The sequence below is a fragment of the Rhinolophus sinicus genome, linkage group LG13 (genome assembly GCF_036562045.2).
Source record: "Rhinolophus sinicus isolate RSC01 linkage group LG13, ASM3656204v1, whole genome shotgun sequence".
Classification (NCBI taxonomy): Eukaryota; Metazoa; Chordata; class Mammalia; order Chiroptera; family Rhinolophidae; genus Rhinolophus; species Rhinolophus sinicus.
In genome coordinates, this window is record NC_133762.1 from 58,261,339 (window position 1) to 58,283,402 (window position 22,064).

Genomic DNA, 22,064 nt, shown 5'->3' on the forward strand with positions numbered 1-22,064 from the left:
ATATAGCACCTACCAGGGGAACCAAATACTTGATGAGGAGGGACTATTTCCAGGAGAAACAAGGGAGTTCACCAAAGACATAATATTCTGGAATAGTTTTCACTATCCTTAAGCAAAATATGGGCTAACCATTTCTCTAATTTTCACGGCAGTTTAAACAAAGTGGCATCAGAACACAGAGGAGAGGGCAATGAATACTGCATGTCAGGTAGTCCAGAGAAATACTTTCATAGAGACCTCTTGAAATGAGTTTTTAGGATTGAGTGTGATTTATCAAGCCAAGAGAGGATTCCAGAGAGAAAGGCTTCCAGCCTTGAGCAAATGGACATACATACCTCCTTTTCCAGACCTCTCTTTTCACATGCTGAAAAAAATGTATTTGAAGCCATCAGAAAACAAAAGATGCAAGTATGCTTTCAGGGCCAGGACAGAGGATTAAATGATCTTTACTTGGACTGAACCACACGCAGTGTGAATCAGCAAATGACTTAACCCCTCTACAACTTGGCTTTCTCATCTGTTATGTGAAGATGGTAATAGCCCCCTCAGAAGGCGCAAGTGACGATTAAATAAGATAAGCCCTTAGCTAATGCTTTAGCACATTGTAAGCGCTCAAATAAATGGAGACTGAAATCAGCAATTATTTTATACTCATAAGTGTAGCTAGAAGGTTGAATTAGATGCTAAACGCCGGCTAGATTCCATCTAATAACTAAGGTGAGTTACTTATGTAAAGCAGGCATCATTAGTACAAAACACTCCTTTTGTACGTACTGTAGCACGAAACCAGGAAACAGAAATAACGAGTTAGTTTAAATGGCTTGATTCTACTCTGAATTGAGATGGGTGAGAAAGAGGTAATCAAACCCGCTAGGAAGAGGTACCCCAGAAGGCTGCGGAGCGCGGAGATTCCGTCCCAGGGGAGCCCGAGGGCTGGGGAAGCGAGATCCCAGGGGAGACGTGGCGAAGGTGAGCTCGACCTCGGGCTCGGAGAATGGCGCCACCAAGAGCGACCGTACCAAACAACACAGGCCGCAGCCCTCACCACACGCTACGCCGCCGAACCCCACCTCTGACAACAAATTCGGCCGCGCCTGGCCCCGCCCCGCTCGGTCGCGAGCGGCCTCAGCCGGTTTTGAGCCGCTTTCCCGGCTTCCCCGGCGGTGCTAGTGACATCACTTCCTGTCGCTGGCGCGCACGTGGGAGGAAGTGCCGGAGTCCGCTACCGCCGCTCCTGCCTGTTTCTCAGGTTACGTTCGTCCGCGGACCCGGCTGCTGCTTCCAGCTGGACCGCAGCTATGGGAGTCCCGGCGTTCTTTCGCTGGCTCAGCCGCAAATACCCGTCCATCATTGTCAACTGCGTGGAAGAGAAGGTGAGGGGCAGAGCCTGGACTGCCACGCTAGAAACTACGAGAGCGCCTGCTTGCCTAGGCCGCGGGCCTCCGGGCCAGCTGCCTGCCTAGGGCGCGGTGCCCGTCTGCGCCGCTCTGTCGGCCTCGCGGACAGCCGCGGTCCGACGCGCGGTAGGGCGCCGGCATTCTTCGGGGTTCCCGGAGAGCGGCCTGGGCGGGGCTAGGGCCGAGCGGGATCTGAACGGCACGGGAGGCACTCCTCTCCTGCCCGCTTTTTCCCGGCCCGGGAGGCCCCGCCCACGGCTTTGTTTCCTCCGGGCACCGCGCAGTTTGGGTTTCGAAAGAGGTTGGGAGGTTGTTGGGCCACACTCCGCTGTTCCGTTCAGTTAGCTAGTTCGGGTTGCGCGGATGCTGATCCCAGCCTTTAACAACCTTGTAAAGTAACGGCAGCGAGTTTTTTGTTGTTTACTGGCCGTACCTGAAAGGTTTGCGCATAGTGTGAGAGACCGTTTGTTGCTGTTGTTAGATCCTGCGGTGAAAGCAGCGCTTTAAAAAGTCTAGGGCACGATAGAAGTCTGATCAGTGCCCATTCCTTAAGGTTCCCCGACTGCTGGATGGCATGCTCGTTGAAATTTTCAGAATTCCTGGATATACTTGAACGACGCTTTCTGTGGTTAGTTTGTTAATGTGTGTGTAGACTTATGGCCATTCTTGAGTTTTGTATTTATATTTTCCGTGATTCCGTCCAAGTTCGATTTTGTACTCTTAATTAGAATTTATGGATCGAGAAGGGTAAGAGCCACATCATGGTCCCCACCCCTTCGTTTTTTGAAGGAAGTGCCCGTCTGTCACTGTGAACGGATTTCTTTTGCTTAGGTTGGTTGGTGAGATACTGATTTTTGTTTTAGGCCCTATCCAAGGAGGGAGGAACCAAAAGCATTGTTTTGATGACATGAGATTTCCTTGCGTTTTTCTCAAAAATAAACTGTTTAACTCAATGCTCGTTTCCTTTGTTTTTAAAACTTTTATCAAACTTTATTAACTTTACTTGAATCGCATTCACATTTTTACTCTCCAGTGATAACCACTTTTAACTGTTTTGGTTCTTGCTCTAAATGTCATGCTTATATCTGAGTCCTTGGTTTTGAAGCTATCTGTTGAATTCTAGCTACGTTAAAAGAGGTTTTGGTCACTTAGGCAGCCCTGCCTCCCCTTCCCCGTCCTCCTAATAATAGTAAGTCACATCTTTATTTCTTCTGTTGGTCAACTTTGTAACTTTAAGTAATATGCTTTTCTTAAAAAAATTTCCTCTCATATATTTCACTTTCTGGGGTTAGGTATTATCTTTTCTAGCTCTGCTGCCCTTATTCCTCACCCCAAGCTTGTCAACTGTACTTTTGTCCTGTTGGCATCCAATACTAAATTGTTAGGGCTTTGGCTATACGGGTTTGTTTTAAAAGGTGAAAAATCAAATGGTATTGTTGATTATTGTCATTGTGCAGATGCAGTTTATGTACTGTGATTCTGCTTCTTGTGCTACTTTTGCCTTTTTCTTGGTGTTACCTTTCTTTTTACATGACTCCCCTTCCAAACCATATTTTATCAGATATTCTCTCAAATCCTCTTTTCTTCTTAGAGACTCCTTGAGGTCTTTATTTCTGTTCTGTCACACCTGGGTTTTAGGCTTTCTGGAAAGCTTCGTGAGATTTTTGAAAATCCCTTTCCGCAGTTGGAGGTACTGTTTTCTAATCATGATCTTTCTGGGCTTAAATCCTTCCTTGGTTTTTCTTCTCAGTTGAATTCTCAAGGGATGCTGTGTGGGATGTGAGCTTTTGAGTCCATTCTACATTCATGTACACATGAACAGTCATTAGCTAAGCATAGAGTTTGAATTCGAAAATTAGTTTCCCTCAAAAGTTTGGAAGCATTATTTTTTTTGCTATTATCATCCAGTATTGTTGATGAGAAGTTGAATGTTAATGTGATTTATTTATTTAACCAACACTTAGGTGGTGTTTACCATATACCAAGCACTGTTCTAGGCACTTTACAATTATTAAATCTTTGTAACAACCACATGACATTATTATTATTCTTGTGTTATTATTGAGAAAACTGAAACACAGAGGGGTTAAGTAATGTACTCAAGGTCATTCGGCTAATACATGTTAGAGCTAGTGTCAAATCCAGGAAGAACATGCTCTTAATTTCTATGTTCTGATTTCATTCTTTTGTAGTTGATCCATTTTTCTAATTTTAAAGAGATCTTTATCCTTGGTAGTGTAAGCTTTCATGATTTTGTATTTAAGTGTAGATTTTTAAAATTTAAATTTATTTATTTATTTTTAAAAGATTTTATTAGGGAAGGGGGACAGGACTTTATTGGGGAACCGTGTGTACTTGCAGGACTTTTTCCAAGTCAAGTTGTTGTCCTTTCAATCTTGGTTGTGGAGGTCGCTGCTCAGCTCCAGGTCCAGTTGCCGTTGTTAGTTGCAGGGGGCGCAGCCCACCATCCCTTGCCAAACTGCAGGAGTTGAACCTGCATCCTTGTGGTTGAGAGCCCACTGGCCCATGTGGGAATCGAACCGGCAGCCTTCAGCGTTAGGAGCATGGAGCTCCAACCGCCTGAGCCACCAGGCTGGACCCTAAAATTTAAATTCACTTACATCAGTACTTTGCTGACTCTCTGAGAGTTTGGAGACCTGTCTTCTTTAGTTGTAGGGAATGTTCTTTGATTATTTTATGTATTTTTTTACCTCCTTTTTTTCTGCCCTCTCTGAACTCTGGATTCTGGTCCTCCTAAATTGATTTATTTTTCTTTTTTCTCTCTGTTCTCTCTCCCCAAACCCACTTCTTTCCCTTTCCCAGCTTGATTGGGGTATAATTGACCTACAATAAATTGCACATATTTAAAGTGTACAATTTAATACATTCAGTGTATGTGTATATTCATGAGAACATTACCACAGTCAAGATAATGAATATCGCCGGTAAAACATTCATCCTGCCCCTTTCTTATTTCTTTCTAACACCTCTTCCTGCTACCTATCTTTAGTCAACCACTGATTTATTTCTGATTCTATAAATACGTTTTTATTTTCTACAATTTTATGTAAACGAATTATACAATATTATTTTTAACTTTGCTCACTTTTCATTCAATTTTGAAATTTATCCACGTTGTTACATATATTAGTACTTCATTTCTTTCAATTTGTGAATAGTATTCTATGTTGCACATATGCATATATCACATTTCGTTTATTCGTTTACCAGATTGACGAAAATTTGGATTGTTTCCCAGTTTTTGGCTATTTTTTAAAAAAAAAAAAACTATGAACATTAGTGTACATCTTTGTGTGTACATATGCTTTCATTTCTTTAGAGAAAATACATAAGTGTGAAATGGTTGAATTGTATGGTAAGTGTGTGTGATTATTTAAAAAGAAAAACTTGCCAGATTGTTTTCCTGTTTTCCGAAGTGGTTGTGCCATTTTACATTGCCCCCAGCAGTGTATTAGAGTTCTAGTTGATCCACTTCCTTGTCAACACTTAGTATGGTTAGCCTTTTTAGTTTAGCCATTCCAGTGTAGTGTCGTGGTTTTACTTACTGTGTTTCCCTGAAAATAAGACCTGGCCGGACAGTCAGCTCTAATGCATCTTTTGGAGCAAAAATTAATATAAGACCTGGTATTATATTATATAAGACCCGGTCTTATAGTAAAATATAGTAATTTTTGCTCCAAAAGATGTATTAAGAGCTGATTTTCCAGCTTAGGTCTTATTTTCGGGGAAACAGTGTAGCATTTCTCTAGTGACAAATGATGTTGAGCATCTTTTGGGATTTTTATTTGTCTTCCATGTATCTTCTTGAGTGAGGTGTCTCCTCAGATCATTTGCCCATTTTTTTTTTCTATGTTCCTTCCCCAATAAATCGTGGCTTCCATCCACCGACATTAATCACTTTGAAGTGGCCTGAGAATTTATTTAATGTCACTGCTTAATCACTTTATTAAATGTCACTGCTCCTAAATGTGAATATTTGCTTTTTATCTCATCTCTGACATCTTCCATAGTTCCTTAATTGGAGAACCCCAACTCTTTTTCAAAAGAATATGAGTGTGTCACTGTGCATCCTATTCGCCATCCCGTGCAGTAAACATCAAATGGTACATTCCAAGATACAGCAGAAAAACCATTCTCTCTGCCATCTCCCATTTGATCTTATTGTTTGAAATCCTATCATAGGAAGTTACTGCTATAAACTAAGTATGGCCCTCTCCAAAATCCCTCCCTTATAAGGGATAACAATATTTCAACTTTTTTAAAAAATTAAATTTATTGTTGTGACAATGGTTAGTAAAATTACATAGGTTGCAAGTATACGTTTCTATATACATCATCTATATATTGCATTATGTGCTCACCACCCAGAGTCATTTCTCCTGTCACGATATATTTGACACCTTTTACCCTCATCTACCACCCTCTCCTCCCCCCTTACTCTCTGGTAACTACTAAACTGTTGTCTGTGTCCATGAGTTTTTGTTTCTTTGTCTTGTTCCTTTGTTGCTTTCAGTTTTATATCCCATGTATGAGTGAAGTCATATGGTTCTTGACTTTTTCTATCTGATTTATTTGACAGCATAAAAATCTCAAGATCTATCCATGTTGTCACAAATGGCAGTATTTCATTTTTTCTTATGCTTTTGCCCATTTTTAAGCTGGGTTTTATTGAACTGTATGTTACATATTAAGATACCTTTTGCAAGTATTTTTTCTTAACTTGTGGTTTGCCTTTTTACTTCTTAGTGCAAAGAAGAGCAAAATTTTTTAATTTTAATGAAGTCTGATTTATTTTGTCTTTTATATTCCTGCTTTATGTGTTGTATTTAAGAAATCTTTGCCAAAGCCAAGGTCACTAAGATTTTCTTTTGTGTTTTCTTAGAGGTATTTTAGTTCATCCTATGGTTCCTGTTTTTAGTTTTTTAATATGGTGAATTACTTTACATATTACATAGATTTTTAAATGTTGAACCCACCTTGTATTTTTTGGGTAAATCCCAATTGATTATAGTGTATTATTTTTATATACTGTTGGATTCAATTTGGTAACGTTTTCTTGAAAATTTTTACATTTATGTTGAGAGAGGATATTTGTCTATGGTATTCCTGTAATATCTTTGTTTAGTTTTGGTATCAGTAATGTTGACCTCACCTTGAGTTTCAGTTTTTGACCCTCTTCAGTTTTCTGAGTTTGGATAGAATTGGTTTTATTTCTTCCTTCAGTATTTAATAGAATTCACCAGTGAAGACATCTGGACATGAAATTCAGGGGGAAGGATTTTAGCTATAAATTCACCTCCTTCAGTAGACATAGAGCTATTCAGATTATCTGTGTCCTTTTTAATGACCTTTTGTAGTTTATATCTTTCACAAGTTTTGTTTGTTTCATCTAAGTAGTCAAATTTGTTGACAAAGTTGTTTATAGTATTTTATTACTATTCTTTTAATATTAATAGAAAATACAGTGACGTCATCTCTCTCATTCCTGACACTAATTTTGTCTTTTCTCTTTTGTTTGTTATGTATATTTTCCATTATCAGTCTAGCTAGACTGATCTCAAAGAACTTTGATTTTTCTCTATTTTTGTTTTGTCTTGTTTTCTTTTTCATTGATTTCTGCTGTTATTTATTTCTTATGTTCACTTTTAGTTTAGCTTGTTTCTTCTTGTTTTTTAATCTGAAAGCTGAGGTCATTGCTTTGGTACATTGCTGCTTCTTTGAGTGCCATAAACTGCCTTCTAGGTACTGTTTCAGCTACATGCCACATATATTGACATGTTGTGTTTTCATTTTCATTCAGTAACAAATATGGGGAAGGGGTACAGCACTTTATTGGGGAACAGTGTGTACTTCCAGGACTTTTTTCCAAGTCAAGTTGTTGTCCTTTCAATCTTAGTTGTGGAGGGTGCAGCTCAGCTCCAGGTCCAGTTGCCGTTGCTAGTTGCAGGGGGCGCAGCCCACCATCCCTTGTGGGAGTCGAACCGCAACCTTGTGGTTGAGAGGATGCGCTCCAACCAGCTGAGCCATCCGGGAGCTCAGCGGCAGCTCAGCTCAAGGTGCTGTGTTCAATCTTAGTTGCAGGGGGCGCAGCCCACCATCCCTTGCATAACTCGAGGCATTGAACTGGCAGCCTTGTGGTTGAGAGCCCACTGGCCCATGTGGGAATCGAACTGGCAGCCTTCAGAGTTAGGAGCATGGAGCTCCAACCGCCTGAGCCACCGGGCCAGCCCCAACAAATACTTTCTAATTAACTTCTTCTTTGGCCCATTGGTTAATTAAAGGAGTGTTCTATAATTTTCAAATATTTTGGGGATTTTTCAGACTTTTTTTTCTGTGATTGATACCTAATTTAGTTCCCTTGTCAGAGAACATACCTTGCTTAATTTGAATCTTTTTAAAACTTACCTGATTTATTTTATGGTCCAGGATATAGTCTTGGTAAATGTCTCCTTTTGACCTGAAAAAGATGCAAGTTCTGTTTTTGTGTAGAATGTTCTATAAACGTCACTACGCTAGTTGATAGAATATGGAAGACTTGAACAGTACTTACTGATTTTCTGTCCCCTTGTTCTATCAGTTATTGATGGGTATGTGGGAGTCTATTATAGTAGTTTGGGTTTGTCTGTTTCTTCTTTCAGTTGTTTTGGTTTTTGCTCCTTGCATTTTGAAGCTCTCTTATTAGATGTGTGAACACTTAGAAGTGTTTTGTCTTCTTAATGAATGTACATTTTATCATTATGAAATGACTTTATCCCTGGTAATCTTTGCTCTGAAATTTACTTTGTCCAATATTAGTATATCCAAATCTCTTGCCTAGTGTTAGCATGGTCTATTTTCATCTATATACTTCTAGCCTGTGTCTTTATAGTCAAAGTATTGGGGTGTTTTTTGTTTGTTTGGTTTTTTTTGGTAGGCAACATACAGTTGGGTTTTGCTTTTTTATATGTACAATTTGGTGATCTCTGCCCTTTTTTGTGGCAAAATATACATAATGTAAAATTTGTCATTTTAATTGTAGAATTCAGTGGCATTAAGTACATTCACAATATGTGAAAACATCACCATTATTCATTTCTAGAACTTTTACATTTATCCCAAGTAGAAACTCTGTACCCATTAAACAATAATTCTCTGTTTTCCCTTCCCCCGTACTTTCTGTCTTAGGAATTTGCCTATTCTAGGTACCTAATACAGAGGGTGCAAAAAAAATGTATGCACATTTTAAGAAAGGAAAAAGCTGTATTAAAATTGTAATAAATATACCAATAACAAAAGATGAATACAAGTCATGTGTATACATTTTTTTGGCATCCCCAGTATAAGTGGAATCATATAATATTTGTCATTTTGGTCTGGCTTATTTCACATAGCATAATGTTTTTAAGATTCATCAATGTTTAGCATGTTTCAGAGTTTCATTCCTTTTTAAAGCTGAATAATGTTATATGCATATATCACATTTTGTTTGGACACTTTGGTTATTTTTACTTTTTGGCTATTGTGAATAATATTGCTATGAACACCAGATCAGTGCTTTGGGTATGTACTGATGACCGGTCCATTCTTTTACTTCTTTTGTGTGTATACGTATGAGTGGAATTGCTGGATCATATGGTAATTCTGTGTTTACTTTTTTGAGGAACTGCCAAACTGTTTTCCCCGTCTCTCCCTTGTAATTGGGGCATTTAGAACATGTAATTTGATTATCAATATGGTGAGATTGAAATCTGAGGTATTACTATTTGTTTCCTTCTGTGTCTCATCTGTTCTTTGTTTCCATTTTCCAGTTCTTCTGATTCTAGTGGATTGAGTGTTTTTTATGATCCTACTTTATCTCTTTTTTGCTTTTTTAACTAGTTTTAATTCATTCAACCATCAATTCCTTCACTCTGTGTTCTTGGCTCATACAGTCTTCCATTTATTCATTAGCTTTCTAATCTTGGAAAATGACTTAAACTCTTCTAAACTCAAAAGAACTGGAGCTTCTTGCATTGCACTGCTCTGCTCCCTAGTCTCTATTCTCTGGTCATCTCTGTATGAGAGTTGAAATAAGGCAGAGTGTCACTTTGTTTGACATAAGCTGGTAATGTGCGTGTTGGCGGACACAACTCTTTTACTGTTGTGCTAATGTTTGTGAATGACCTCGAGAAAGCCACAAATATTGATTTGGAGGTTACAAAAAAATTTCCGTGAATAGGTGAATTCTCAAATCTGGAATTTGTGAATAATGACTGTCAGGTGTATATGTACTATATAGGGTGCTTGTGTGGATTAAATCAATATGAATACAAGTTAAGTGCTTCCAACAGTGCCTTGCACAGAAGCACTTGATACTTCAGAATGTTATTTGGTAGGTTAATTTTCAGTAGTTTATCTATCCAAGTAAAAGTGGGAATGTTTTTGTATCTAACTCTTGGTATCATTGGATAGTGTAGAGTTGTGCTGTTTTCATGTAGTGAAATCCGGGTTTCCTACCCCGATTTTTTTCTCTCACCCTTCTATTTAACTGAGTGTTGTTTTTTTAATGACAGGCACTGCTCTAAGGGCAGGGAGTATAATAATAACCGGGGATGGAGTGGGGAGTGTTGGTCTCTGACCCTACATTTTATTTTATTCAACATGGTATATTTTTAAAGCTGGCTATTTTTTGGCAGTTTTATTGAGATATGATTCACATACCATACAATTCACCCATTTAAAGTCTATAATTCTTTTTTTTTTTATTTCTGTATGTTCACAGATGTATACAACCATCACCACAGTCAATTTTAGAACATTTTCATCACCTAGGAAAGAAACTTGTACCCTTTAGCTATCATTCCTTTATCCTCTGTCCCTATTTCCTCCATCCCTAAGCAACCACTAATCTACTTTCTGTCTCTATAGATTTCCCTATTCTGACTCTCATGAATGGAATCATATAGCATATGGGTTTTTTTATCTGGCTTCTTTCACTTGAAAACATTTTATTTTCACGGTTACATCTATATTGTAGCCTGTATCAGTACTTCTTTTTTTTTTAATGACCAAATAATGTTTCATTATATGGATATACCATTTTTTGTTTATGCATTTGTGTATCCATGGCTATTTGGGTAGTTTCTACCTTTTGACTATTATGAATAATGCTGCTACATTTATGTACAAGTTTCTGTGTGGACATGTTTTCATTTTAGTGCGTATATGCCTAGGAGTGGAATTGCTGGGTCACATGGTAACTATGTTTAATTGTTTGAGGAATTGCCAGACTGTTTTCCAAAGTGACTGCAACATTTTACCTTCCCACCAGCAGTATTTGAGGGTTCCAGTTTCTCTACACAATTGCTAACATTTATTATCAGACGTTTTTATTTTAGTCATCCTATTGCCCATGCAGTGGTAGCTCACTGGTTTTGATTTGCGTTTCTCTCATGGCTAATGATACTGAGCATCTTTTCATGTGCTTATTAGCTATTTGTGTTATCTTCTTTGGAGAAATGTCTTTTCAGATTCTTTGCCTATTTTTAAATTGGGTTGTCTTTTTATTATTGAATTGTGAGCGTTTTATATACATGGAGTACAAGTCCTTTATTAGATACATGACTTGCAAGTTTGTTTTTTTTGCCATTCTGGATAATCTTTCCACTTTCTTGACAGTGTCATTTGAAACAAAAGTTCTTAATTTTGATGAAGTCTAATTTATTTTTTTGTTGCTTGTGCTTTTGGTGTCCATTGCTAAATTTATACCTGTGTTTTCTTCAAAAAGTTTAACAGTTTAAGCTCTTAAATTCAGTCATATGATCATCTATTTTGAATAAACTGTTACTTATGGTGTAAGGTTAGAGGCTAACTTTATTCTTTTGGGTGTACCGCTCCAATTTTCACAGTACCATTTGTTGAAAACTTTTCTTTCCTCATTGAATGGCCTCGGTAACCTTGTCAAAAATCAGTTGACCATAGGTGTATGGGTTTATTTCTGGTCTTTTAGTTCTGTTCATTGATCTGTATGTTTATCCTTGTATCAGTACCACACTGTTTTGATTACTGTTGCAATGTTGTAAGTTTTGAAATTGGAAAGTATGTCTTCCTGTTTAGTCTTCTTTTTCAGGATTATTTTATCAATTCTGGCTCCCTTGCAATTCCATATGAATTTTTGAATCAGCTTCAGAGTGTAGGTTTTGCATTTTCTTGGTTAATTATTTTAATTATTTATTCCTGTTTTTAGGATACAACTTAATTTTCTTAATTTTATTTTTGGATTGTTCATAGCAAGAAATTAAATTTTTTTTATATTGATCTTGTATCCTGCAACCTTGGGGAACTCATATTCTAATAGAATTACTTAGGATTTTCTACATACCGTGTTTCCCTGAAAAGGAGACCTACCTAGCCAGACAATCAGCTCTGATGCATCTTTTGGAGCAAAAAGTAATGTAAGACCCAGTATTACATTACATTAATCATATTGTATTACATTACATTATTATATTATACCTGGTCTTAAAGTAAAATAAGGCCAAGTCTTATATTAATTTTTGCTCCAAAAGATGCGTTAGAGCTGATGGTCCAGCTAGGTCTTATTTTTGGGGAAAGATGGTATAAGGTCATGTCAAGCAAAATAGAGATAGTTTCACTTTCTCCATTCTGATATGGATGCTTCTTCTTTCTTTTTTCTTTTTTCTTTCTTTCTTTCTTTTTTTTTTTTTTTGCTTCATTGACTTGGCTAGAATCTCCACTACGGGTTAGAATAAAAATAGCAAGAGTGGACATCCTTGTCTCATTCCTGATCTTAAAGGGAAACCATCCACTATGTCATCAAGTATATTAGCTGTTGTTTTTGTTTGTTTTTTTGTAGGTGCCCTTTACATTGAGGAACTACCCTTTTATTCCTAGTTTCTTTTCCTTAATCAGGAAAGGATGTTGGATTTTGTCAAATGCTTTTTCTACATCCATTGAGATGGTTGTGTGATTTTTGTTTTTCATTCTATTCTTCGAGTGTATCATTTTATTTGTTTTTTGGGTGTTAAACCAACTTTGCATCTCTAGGACAAATCCCACTGGTCGTGGTCATGGTATATAATTCTTTTTATACAGTGCTGGATTTAGTTAGTATTTTGTTGAGGACCTTTATATCCACATGTTGGAGAGAGATTAATTTGCACTTTTGTTTTCTTGTGACATCTTTGTCTGGTTTTGGTATCAGGGTAACATTGGCCTCATAATATGTGCTGGAAGATGTTTCTTCCTCTTGTGTTTTTTAGAAGATTTGTGAAGAATTGGTGTTAATTTTTTCTTAAATGTTTAGTAGAATTTAATAGTGACATCATCTAAGCCTGGAATTTTCTATGTGGGTAGTTTTTTGATTACCACTTCAGTCTCTTTACTTTTTGCAGTTTTATTCAGATTATCTCTTGAGTCTTTAGTTTGTGTCTTTCTAGTAATTTGTCTATTTCATCTAAGTAGCTAATTTGTTGGTGTACTATTATTCCTAGTGTTTTTTTGTAATCCTGTTTCTGTAAGGTTGGCAGTAATGTCCTCTCTTTTGTTTCTGATTCTAGTAACTTGAATCTTTTCTTTGTCAAACTGACCAAAGATTGGTCAGCATTTTCAAAGAACCAGATTTTGGTTTCATAGACTTTTTTTTATTATCTGTTTTATTAATTTGTTTTAATATTTGTTGTTTCCTTCCTTCTGCTTGGTTTAGTTCTAATTTTTCTAGTGTCTTAAGGTGGAAAGTTAGGTTTAAGGGAAATCTTAAACACCAAGTTCTTTAATTTGGTGTCTGACTTCCAACTGTAGAAACTCTTGTTCCAGTGGAACCTAAGGCATGATTCATGATTTTTCTATGGCTACTGTTAAGTACTATGCAGGCTTAAACAAAAATGCATCTACTTAGCTATTAGTAATAGTAGTGGTGTCTGCCTCATGTTTGAGGAGCCAGAAAGCCTTATAAATTTGACTTGAAAGGTAGGTTGATGTGAAATTCATTTGGGGTGCTTTACTTCAAAACCTGGGGAGTTTTTAATTAATTTATGTTTTGTTAGTTTCAGGTGCATAAAGCAACGTAGTAGACATTCCAACCCCTCATAACGTGATAACCCACCCCCCAAACAACTACCCATCTGATATCTTGTATAGCTGTTACAGTATCATCAACTATCTTCCCTATGTTGTACTCCACATCCCGTGACTATGTATTTAGTTATAGTTGACATTCAATATTATTCTACTTCAGCTCTTCAGGTGTATAGTGCATTGGTCAGGCATCTACACAGTCTATGACGTGATCCCCCGATAAGTCCAGTGCCCATCTGGCATCTTACATGATCTTTACAACATTGTTGATTATATTCCCAATACTGTATTAACTACCAATTTGTATTTCTTATTGCCTTCACCTTTTTCACCCTGCCCCCAACCCCATTCCCATCTATCACCCTGATAGATCTAACACCTATCTGGCACCAACCTAGTTATTACAATATTATTGACTATATTCCTTATGCTATATCCTACATCCCCATGACTACTGTGTAGCAACCAATTTGTACTTCTTAATCCTTTCCCCTTTCACCTCTCCTTAACCCCCTCCCATCTTAAAGAAGTCCCTCTAAGATTTCTTGTAATACTGGTTTGGTGGTGATGAACTCCTTCAGCTTTTGCTTGTCTGGGAAGCTCCTTATCTGTCCTTCAATTCCAAGCGACAGCCTTGCTGGGTAGAGCAATCTTGGTTGTATGTTGTTGCTTTTCATCACTTGGAATATTTCCTGCCACTCCCATCTTGTCTGCAAAGTTTCTGTTGAGAAATCAGTTGACAGTCTTATGGGGGCGCCCTTGTAGGTAACTAACTGCTTTTCTCTTGCTGCTTTTAAGATTCTCTCTTTGTCTTTAAGCTTTGGCATTTTAATTATGATGTGTCTTGGTGTTGGTCTTTTTGGGCTTATCTTGTTTGTGCCTCTGCACTTTCTGGGCTTGTATATCAATTTCCTTCACCAGGTTAGGGAAGTTTTCAATCCTTATTTCTTCAAATAGGTTTTCAATTCCTTGCTCTTTCTCTTCTCCTTCTGGTACCCCTATAATGTGAATGTTAGTATGCTTGATATTGTCCCAGAGGCCCCTTAAACTCTCCTCAGTTTTTTGGTTTCTTTTTGCTGTTCTGATTGGGTGTTTTCTGCCACTTCTACATTGCTGATTGGATCCTCTGCTTTATCTAATCTGCTGTTAATTCCCTGTAATATAGTCTTCATTTTCATTATTGTATCCTTTATTTCTGACTGGTGCTTTTTTATGGTTTCCATCTCCATTTTGATGCTTCCTAGCTCTGTGTTGAAGTTCTCCCTGAGATCACTGAGCATTCTTATAACCAGTGTTTGGAACGCTGCATCTGATAATTTGCTTATCTCCATTTCGCTTAGTTCTTTCTCTGGAGCTTTCTTCTGTTCTTTTATTTGGGACATGTCTCTTTGTCTCCCCATTTTGGCTGCCTCCCTGTGTTTGTTTCTATGTGTTAGGTAGGGTTGCTATATCTTCTGGTCTTAGTAGAGTGGCCTTATGTAGTAGGTGTGCTGTGGGGTTTAGTGGTGCAGTCATTCTGGTGACCTGAGCCATGCACTCCAGGTGTGTCCCTTGTGTGGGTTGTGTGTGCTCCTTGGTGTTGAGCCTTGGTTGATAACTGCACATCAATGGGAGGGACTGACCCTTAGGCTCACTGGTTGTGAGGACTGACTGGCCTTGACTATAGTGGAATAGTTGTTGTGCAGGGGCTGGTCCTACAAAGCAGGATCTGTCTCAGCAGGACGTTGGTGCCTGCCCAATCTGTCTCTTGGGTGTATCATCCTTGGAGGGGGCTGGGTGGTGCTCCAGCTCATTTTGAAGCTGGACATTGGGGGTGCCAGCCCCAGGACCACCTTGGAGGGGATTCTACTTTGGCTGCTGCCCGTGCTGTGCTTGGAAGCACTGTGAGAGGCCAAGCCGTGAACCAAGGCCAGCTGCCACTAATGCCGGCTTAGGGCTGCTCAGCCAGAAGTACAGGACACACTCAAGCCAGATGCTGCTTGTCTGGGTTCTGCAAACCTTTGAGGGACCCTAGGAAAGTCTGCAGCTTGAGCCAAGGCAGGCGGTCTGCATGAAAACCCACTGAAAGCGACTTGGGTGTGCCTGAAAGTTGGGCAGGGCCGGGTCTCCAATCACCAGGGCATGAGGAACTAACAGCCCAGCCTCAGATATGGCAGCCACCTGTGTGCGCATTCCAGGAAGGGGGAGGGCTCAACAAGAAACAATGGCCTCTGCCAGCTCCCCCGTCCAGGAGAAGGCCACCTGTCCAGCCCCTGTCTCAAGCCAGACAACTCAATTCCCCACCATTTGTCCCTGCTGCCTTTCCAACTGCTCCCCCTGCGCTGGAGCTCAGAGCCAGTGATTCTGTCGGTGAGTTGATAAGTCCGTGCACAGGCCCTGGAAGAGGAGTGCCTGTGAGTGCAGCTGCACTGTCTCACTCAGTTATAATCTACACTGGTTTTCACAACCAGAAATTATGGGGACTTCTCTCCCCAGCATTGGAACCCTGGGCTGGGGTGGGACTGAGAGCTCTCTCTCCTCTAGGAGATGGGAGGACCCCCACAGCCGAAATAGCCCTCCCCATCTGTAATGGTCATACATGGGTGTGGGATCAGTCGGTTCTGCATCTCTGCTCTCCCTACCAGTCTTGAGTTGGCTTATTCTGCACGTCCTTAGTTGAAAGGCTTCAGTTCAGCTTGATTTTAGGCGGTTCTCAATAATAGTTGTTTTATAAATTAGTTGTAATTTTGATGTGGTTGTGAGAGAAGGTAAATACAGCATTTATCTCCTGTGCCATCTTGGTTGTCCTTTTGCTTTTTTTAAATACAGGCTCACTATTTTTGTATTTGTATACCATCTTTATTTTTTAAAATACCTTCTTTATCTTGATTCCTTGCCATTTTTATACACAAGTAGTGTAATTTTCCAACTGCTTGTTTGAGATATCTATATCTATATATCCTTTCTTTATTTCTATGAAGTGAGGGAGGAGTGGGCTACCTGCCAGGCTGCCAGCCCTGACTGCCAGTTTTCTGGGTAGGCATGCTCCCTGTTCCTCTGGGGAACTGCACTGCCAGCGTTACTGCACTGCCCTTCGTATTCAGCACCCATATTCTCTGGGAATGTCTTATCCACATGGAGTCCAAGGCGGGTAAGGGAAGAGCAGAGCGCAGGGATTGACCCACCCGGCTCTCCTGCTGCTGGAGTTGATGGATCATCCAGAGGCTGTCCCTTCACCACCCTCTCTGAGACTGGGGCCCTCTTGTATTCTCTCTCTTCTTGGCAGCAGAGCTCCTCTCTGCATGTTTTAGGCTGTGTGTTCTATCTTGTCAGATCTACTAGTTTTCCACATTTCAGGCATTTCTCATGATTTCTCAGCCACAGAGGGTTCTTGTTTTCCAGCACAGTTAACTCAGTTGTAGGTCTGTGTTTGTTTTCAGTCTTGTGGACTTGGGGTAGAAAGGGAAGGCTGCAGTGTGTGCTCAGTTTATCATCTGGAAAACACCCCAAATAGTGAAAAACTTGAAATGAATTGGTCTTAGGGTTCAGAGTGGCTTTCCTTTAAACTGCCCTTCGGCTGATTAAAGATCTGTCTTTAACCCAGCTCGAGACACACTGGCATTGTATTTGAGTGAGTTCCTTTGTTGAGAGCATCAAAATCTTCTCAAAGAATTTTGTAAAGTTAAATAATGTGTTGAGTGTGTGTGTGTGTGTGTGTGTGTGTGTGTGTGACTTCTTAAAGGACCCACCTTTCCTCTTTCCTCGTGCTATGCTTTCTAGGTAGTAGAAGTAGAAATCCTCATGCAGCTACACACAACATTCATTGAATAGCTACAGTGTGCCTAGTGCTGCACTATGCACTGAGACATAGGTTAGCAAGCCAGTGACCCCCAATTTTTATAAATAAAGGTTTATGGGAACCCAGCCATACCCATTCATGTCCATTTTGTTTATGGCTGTTTTTACTCTACAAAGGCAGATATGAGTCGTAACTGAAATCATGTGGCCAACAAGTCTAATACACTTATTTTCTGGTTTCCAGGGAGCATAAAGAAAGTAGGTCTTGATTCTCCTGAGTATGGTGTCCACTTGGTGTAGGAGAAAGGAAAATGTGGACTTTGGAGTGTAGAGGTTAGTTAGATGGTGAGGTAGAGGGCCTCCTCCCTTCATAGAGTTTGTTTTTGTTTAGGAGTCATCAAGTTATCTTCTTTGATAGAACCCAAAAATTGACCTGCTTTCCTTCCCATTAATCCCATTCACTGTTTTTGATCAAGCCTCTTTTTTCCTGATTCACAGCATGTACGTGTAGAGCCCTGTCTGGTAGCTTCTTTCTTACTTTGACCTTTTGATATCCGTTTCTCCCAGTTATAAATACGAATTGAAGCCCTGTCTCATTCCTTCTCTCTGTCAAAGATAACCACTGTTCTGACATTGGTATTTATCATTCCCTTGCTTTTCTCTATGCCTTGTATGTGTATTCATACATGAACAATAACTAATATTGTTTTGTCTACTTTATAACTTTCTATAAGTGGTATACTGTGTGTTTTATTCTGCAGCTTGCTTTTTTGGCTCAGCAATATGTTTGTGATTATCCTGCTCTATTTCTTTGAATATCATTTGTATCTGGCATTCCAGTATATGAACATACCATAGTTTAATTCACTCCGTGAGCTCTTTTTTTCCTAAGCTTTTTTTATTTTTTAAGTGTTATTGAGCTGTAATTTATATATCATAAAGTTCACCCATTTGAAGTATACATTTCAGTGATTTTTAGTATATATAGAGTTGTACAACAATTACCACTATCTAATTTTAGAACATTTTCATCACTCCCAAAAGAAATAATGTACACATTTGCAGTCACTTCCTATCTCCCTCACCCTTGCCCTGCCCTGAGATTGAGGCTAATCTATTTGTCTAGATTTATCTTCTGAAACATATAAATGGGGTCTTTTATGGTCTTTTGTGACTAGATTTCACTTAGCAGGATGTTTGTGAGGTTCATCCATGATGTAGCACATACATGATGAGCTTTTAAATTATTCAAAAAGTTTTACTATTACAAGTGATGCTTTGTATTTATTGGGGAACTGTTATTTTTAAAATGACTTCTAGTGTTAGGAATAGTAAAAATCTGATCTCATATTCTTATCATTTGCTGAAGCTCTGGAAGAAAAAAAAAAGGTATAATGTTCAATAAAGAAATACAACAGAGGGCCTCCAGGAGTGAGTAAGGCACAGTCCTTACCCTTTGAAGAACTCACAGTGTAGTTGGGTTAGAATGACAAATTAATTAGAAAACCATGGAAGTGCTTCAAGTGAATAAGCAAAATTCTGAGGAAATGCAGGATGAGCAGTTAGTTTTTTGGGAGATGTGTGAAAAGTGTTATAAAATGAGTGACATTCAATCTCAGTCATGGAAAATTATTTCAGGAAGTGGGTATTGGCTGGGAGGAAGGAGGAGAAGCAGTGTGCAAAGGCATGGAGAAATGAAACAGCGTTTTCAGGCAGCTTACAAGAGGAGGTGGCCTGATGGATATTGAGGCAGGATAGGAGACTAGTAAGGGTCCAGGCTCCTTAGTGTGTGCCTGCTATGGGGTACATTGGACAAATTAGGCAAGATTAAGCCACATTTGTATTTTAGAAAGACAACTGACAGCATTGAGGGTGGGCTGGCGACAGGAGAGTCTAGAGGTGGGGCAGTCCATATGAAGACTGTTCTAATCTTTTAGGTGAGAGATGATACACTGATGTTGACAATGGTAATGGGAATAAGAGGAGATGAAGTTGAGGGGCATTTTTAGATTAAATTGATAATGGGTGGTGAGGGAAAAGAATACTAAGATGATTCCCATGGTTTCTCACTTGAACAACTAAATGAATTGAGAATTTGATAAATATGCCCCACAAAATTAATTTGTTGAAAGCTATCACTTTCTATAGATGAAATATCTGTTTTAGTTTGCTTTAAGGAGTGAAATAACTTCTTATTTTATAATCCAACTCAGAACTAAGCCTGGGAAGCTTCAAATTTAGACTTGAACAATCAAACTACTACTAATTATCACTTCCTCATAGCCAAAAGAATGCAATGGTGTAAAGATTCCTGTTGATGCCAGTAAACCTAATCCAAATGATGTGGAGTTTGATAATCTGTATTTGGATATGAATGGAATCATCCATCCCTGTACTCATCCTGAAGACAAGTACGTAACCCGTTTTTGTCACGGATACCACAGGTTACAGAGGAGTACTGTATTGTATATTACATTGTTTGCTTGTTATTATAGACCAGCACCAAAAAATGAGGATGAAATGATGGTTGCAATTTTTGAGTACATTGACAGACTTTTCAATATTGTAAGACCAAGACGACTTCTCTACATGGCAATAGATGGTGTGGTAAGTGCTAAAATAATTAACTTAGAATCCTTCATTTTTGTTTTTGCTGTGCTCCCAGTGTCTAGAATGAAAGTCAGCTAAATAGTGAAAAATGTTGACTGTGGTAAATTTAAGAAAGAAAGCCTCATCCTTCAGTCCTTCATTCAAATATGGTTTGTGCCAGATACTGTGAGATGCTGGGGATATTGCTTTTGAAGGGTTTACCACTAAAGGGACAGAGACATAAGTAAACGAGTGAGGTTATTAATTAATTAATGGGCTTTATAACCCATGCGAGGTATTGAAGGAAGACGGAGTCAGTGCTACTCAGGAAGTTAAGAGACAGAGAGGAGGTGACTTCTGTCCTAATCGTTGAAGGATAAAGAAGAATTGGAGATTGGTGGGCAGTGGAGGGGAATGGATGGGACAGATGTAGGGAAGGAGGACCTTCCAGATTTCTCAGATGTGCCAGGTTAACACACTTCCATGCCTTTGACCACACTGACACATGGGCAACTGCAGGTGTTTTAGATTGGAAAGGGAAGTAGAGCAATGACTTGAGAAAGCCTTACCTGCCACACGAGGAGTTTGGATTTCATCCTATAGGCAGTGAGTAGTCATCAAAATGATTTAAGCGGGGAATAACTTGGTGACCTGTGATAACGGTACCAAGTAGCTTCTGTTATAAACGATCAGCAAACTACATATCAGGGTTTAAGGAAAAATAAGGTAAATCATAACCATAAATTTATTTAGCCATATGCAAATAGATTTTCTTTCTTTTAGATTTAGTAACCCTAGTGACTAATGGAATGATTTTGAAAATCCAGAAAGTTTTGGGTCCAAGAAGGTTAACTTTTCTGTGGGGTTCTATTTACTCAGTGAAAAATCTTAGATGCCTGATAACTTGTTAAGTTGCAGTTAAAATAAAGAATACAGGGAACAGGAATATGTCTTATTTGTAGGATGTTCCAATTCACATTCTCGAAGGAAATCTTTAACTTTACTCCAGTGTGCCCTTACTGCTAGATCAAGCATAAAATGTGTGCAAATTTGGATGCATATGTACATGCATATGCCTATAACACATTTTTTTAAAGATATAAATGTACATCTTAGAACTTGGCATTTGTGATTAGGTGGTCTCATTTTATAGGAAAGGATGCTATTTAAAGAGAATACAAAATAACTTATTTTAGATGTAGATAGGATACTTCAGAGTCCCTTCCAACCACAAAACTCGGTTCAATAATTTCACAGCCTTACAGTCCAATTCACTTTGTTCAAACTTATCCAGCAATTTAAATTATATTTGGTTAGAGTGATTTAAAAGTACTTTTGGTTAAAACTTTGTTCCCTTTCTAACTGCTGTGCCTTACTATAGAGACAGAGTACTAATTATGAGCCTCACTGTGGGAAATACAAAATAGAAGTGCCATACGTATCAAGAAGTAGCTTTCTGTTGCTTTTATGGGCTATTGTAAATCCCATTTGGAGACGGTCCTTCTTTTTAGACTTAGACATAGGGAAGTTCTTCCTGATCCTGGTTCTGTGCAAACTACTCGTTACACGCAGGCTGGGTCTTAGTAGAATGAGCTTTCCTTGTTGGGAAACGATAAACCAGTGGCACTGGTGTTAGGTTGTAGGCTCTGCAATGGTAAGTGTTGTGGCTTCATAGGATGTTTGTCCATTTGACGTGCTACTCACCCTCCTGAATGAGTTCAGCTTTTAGGTTCTTGGTCCAAATTAAGTTCTCTGGATCTACTGTCTGTGACAAAAGGATTGTTAGACATACTGTTTACTTTTTCTATCTTAGTGTACTATTTTTATCAGAACAACTGATTCAAAATAATGTACAGATTTAGTGAATATTTTGAATATTATTACTTGAATATGAAATACATGTTTTCAGGCACCGCGTGCTAAAATGAACCAACAGCGTTCAAGGAGGTTCAGAGCATCAAAAGAAGGAATGGAAGCAGCAGTAGAGAAGCAGCGAGTCAGGGAAGAAATATTGGCAAAAGGTAAAGAATATGTTTCTTGAAGTTAGACTTTTTACATGCTGTATGGAGAAGGGGATGGGGTGGCAGCTTTTTTTAAAGAATAGGTGAAGTTTTCATTTAACAAGGATCCCAGAATATCCAAGGAAAATTTATGTTCACTGTTGAGGAAAAGTAGTTCATGGACCCTTTACTCCCATTAATAAGCCTGTTCATTTCCACATCCTAT

At 38.8% G+C, this 22,064-nt stretch overlaps 1 protein-coding gene across 2 annotated transcripts in view; it reads left to right on the forward strand.

The window, feature by feature from the left end:
- The first annotated feature begins 1,196 nt into the window (after positions 1-1,196).
- The window catches only part of XRN2 (5'-3' exoribonuclease 2), an 85,810-nt gene continuing 64,942 nt past the window's right edge, over positions 1,197-22,064 (forward strand). For both annotated transcript variants that reach the window (XM_019717479.2, XM_074318004.1), the window contains exons 1-4: positions 1,197-1,373; positions 19,533-19,660; positions 19,745-19,856; positions 21,748-21,859. In XM_019717479.2, coding sequence (XP_019573038.2) covers positions 1,299-1,373; positions 19,533-19,660; positions 19,745-19,856; positions 21,748-21,859 — 427 coding nt within the window. In that variant the 5' untranslated portion in view covers positions 1,197-1,298. The remainder of the gene's footprint in view (positions 1,374-19,532; positions 19,661-19,744; positions 19,857-21,747; positions 21,860-22,064) is intronic.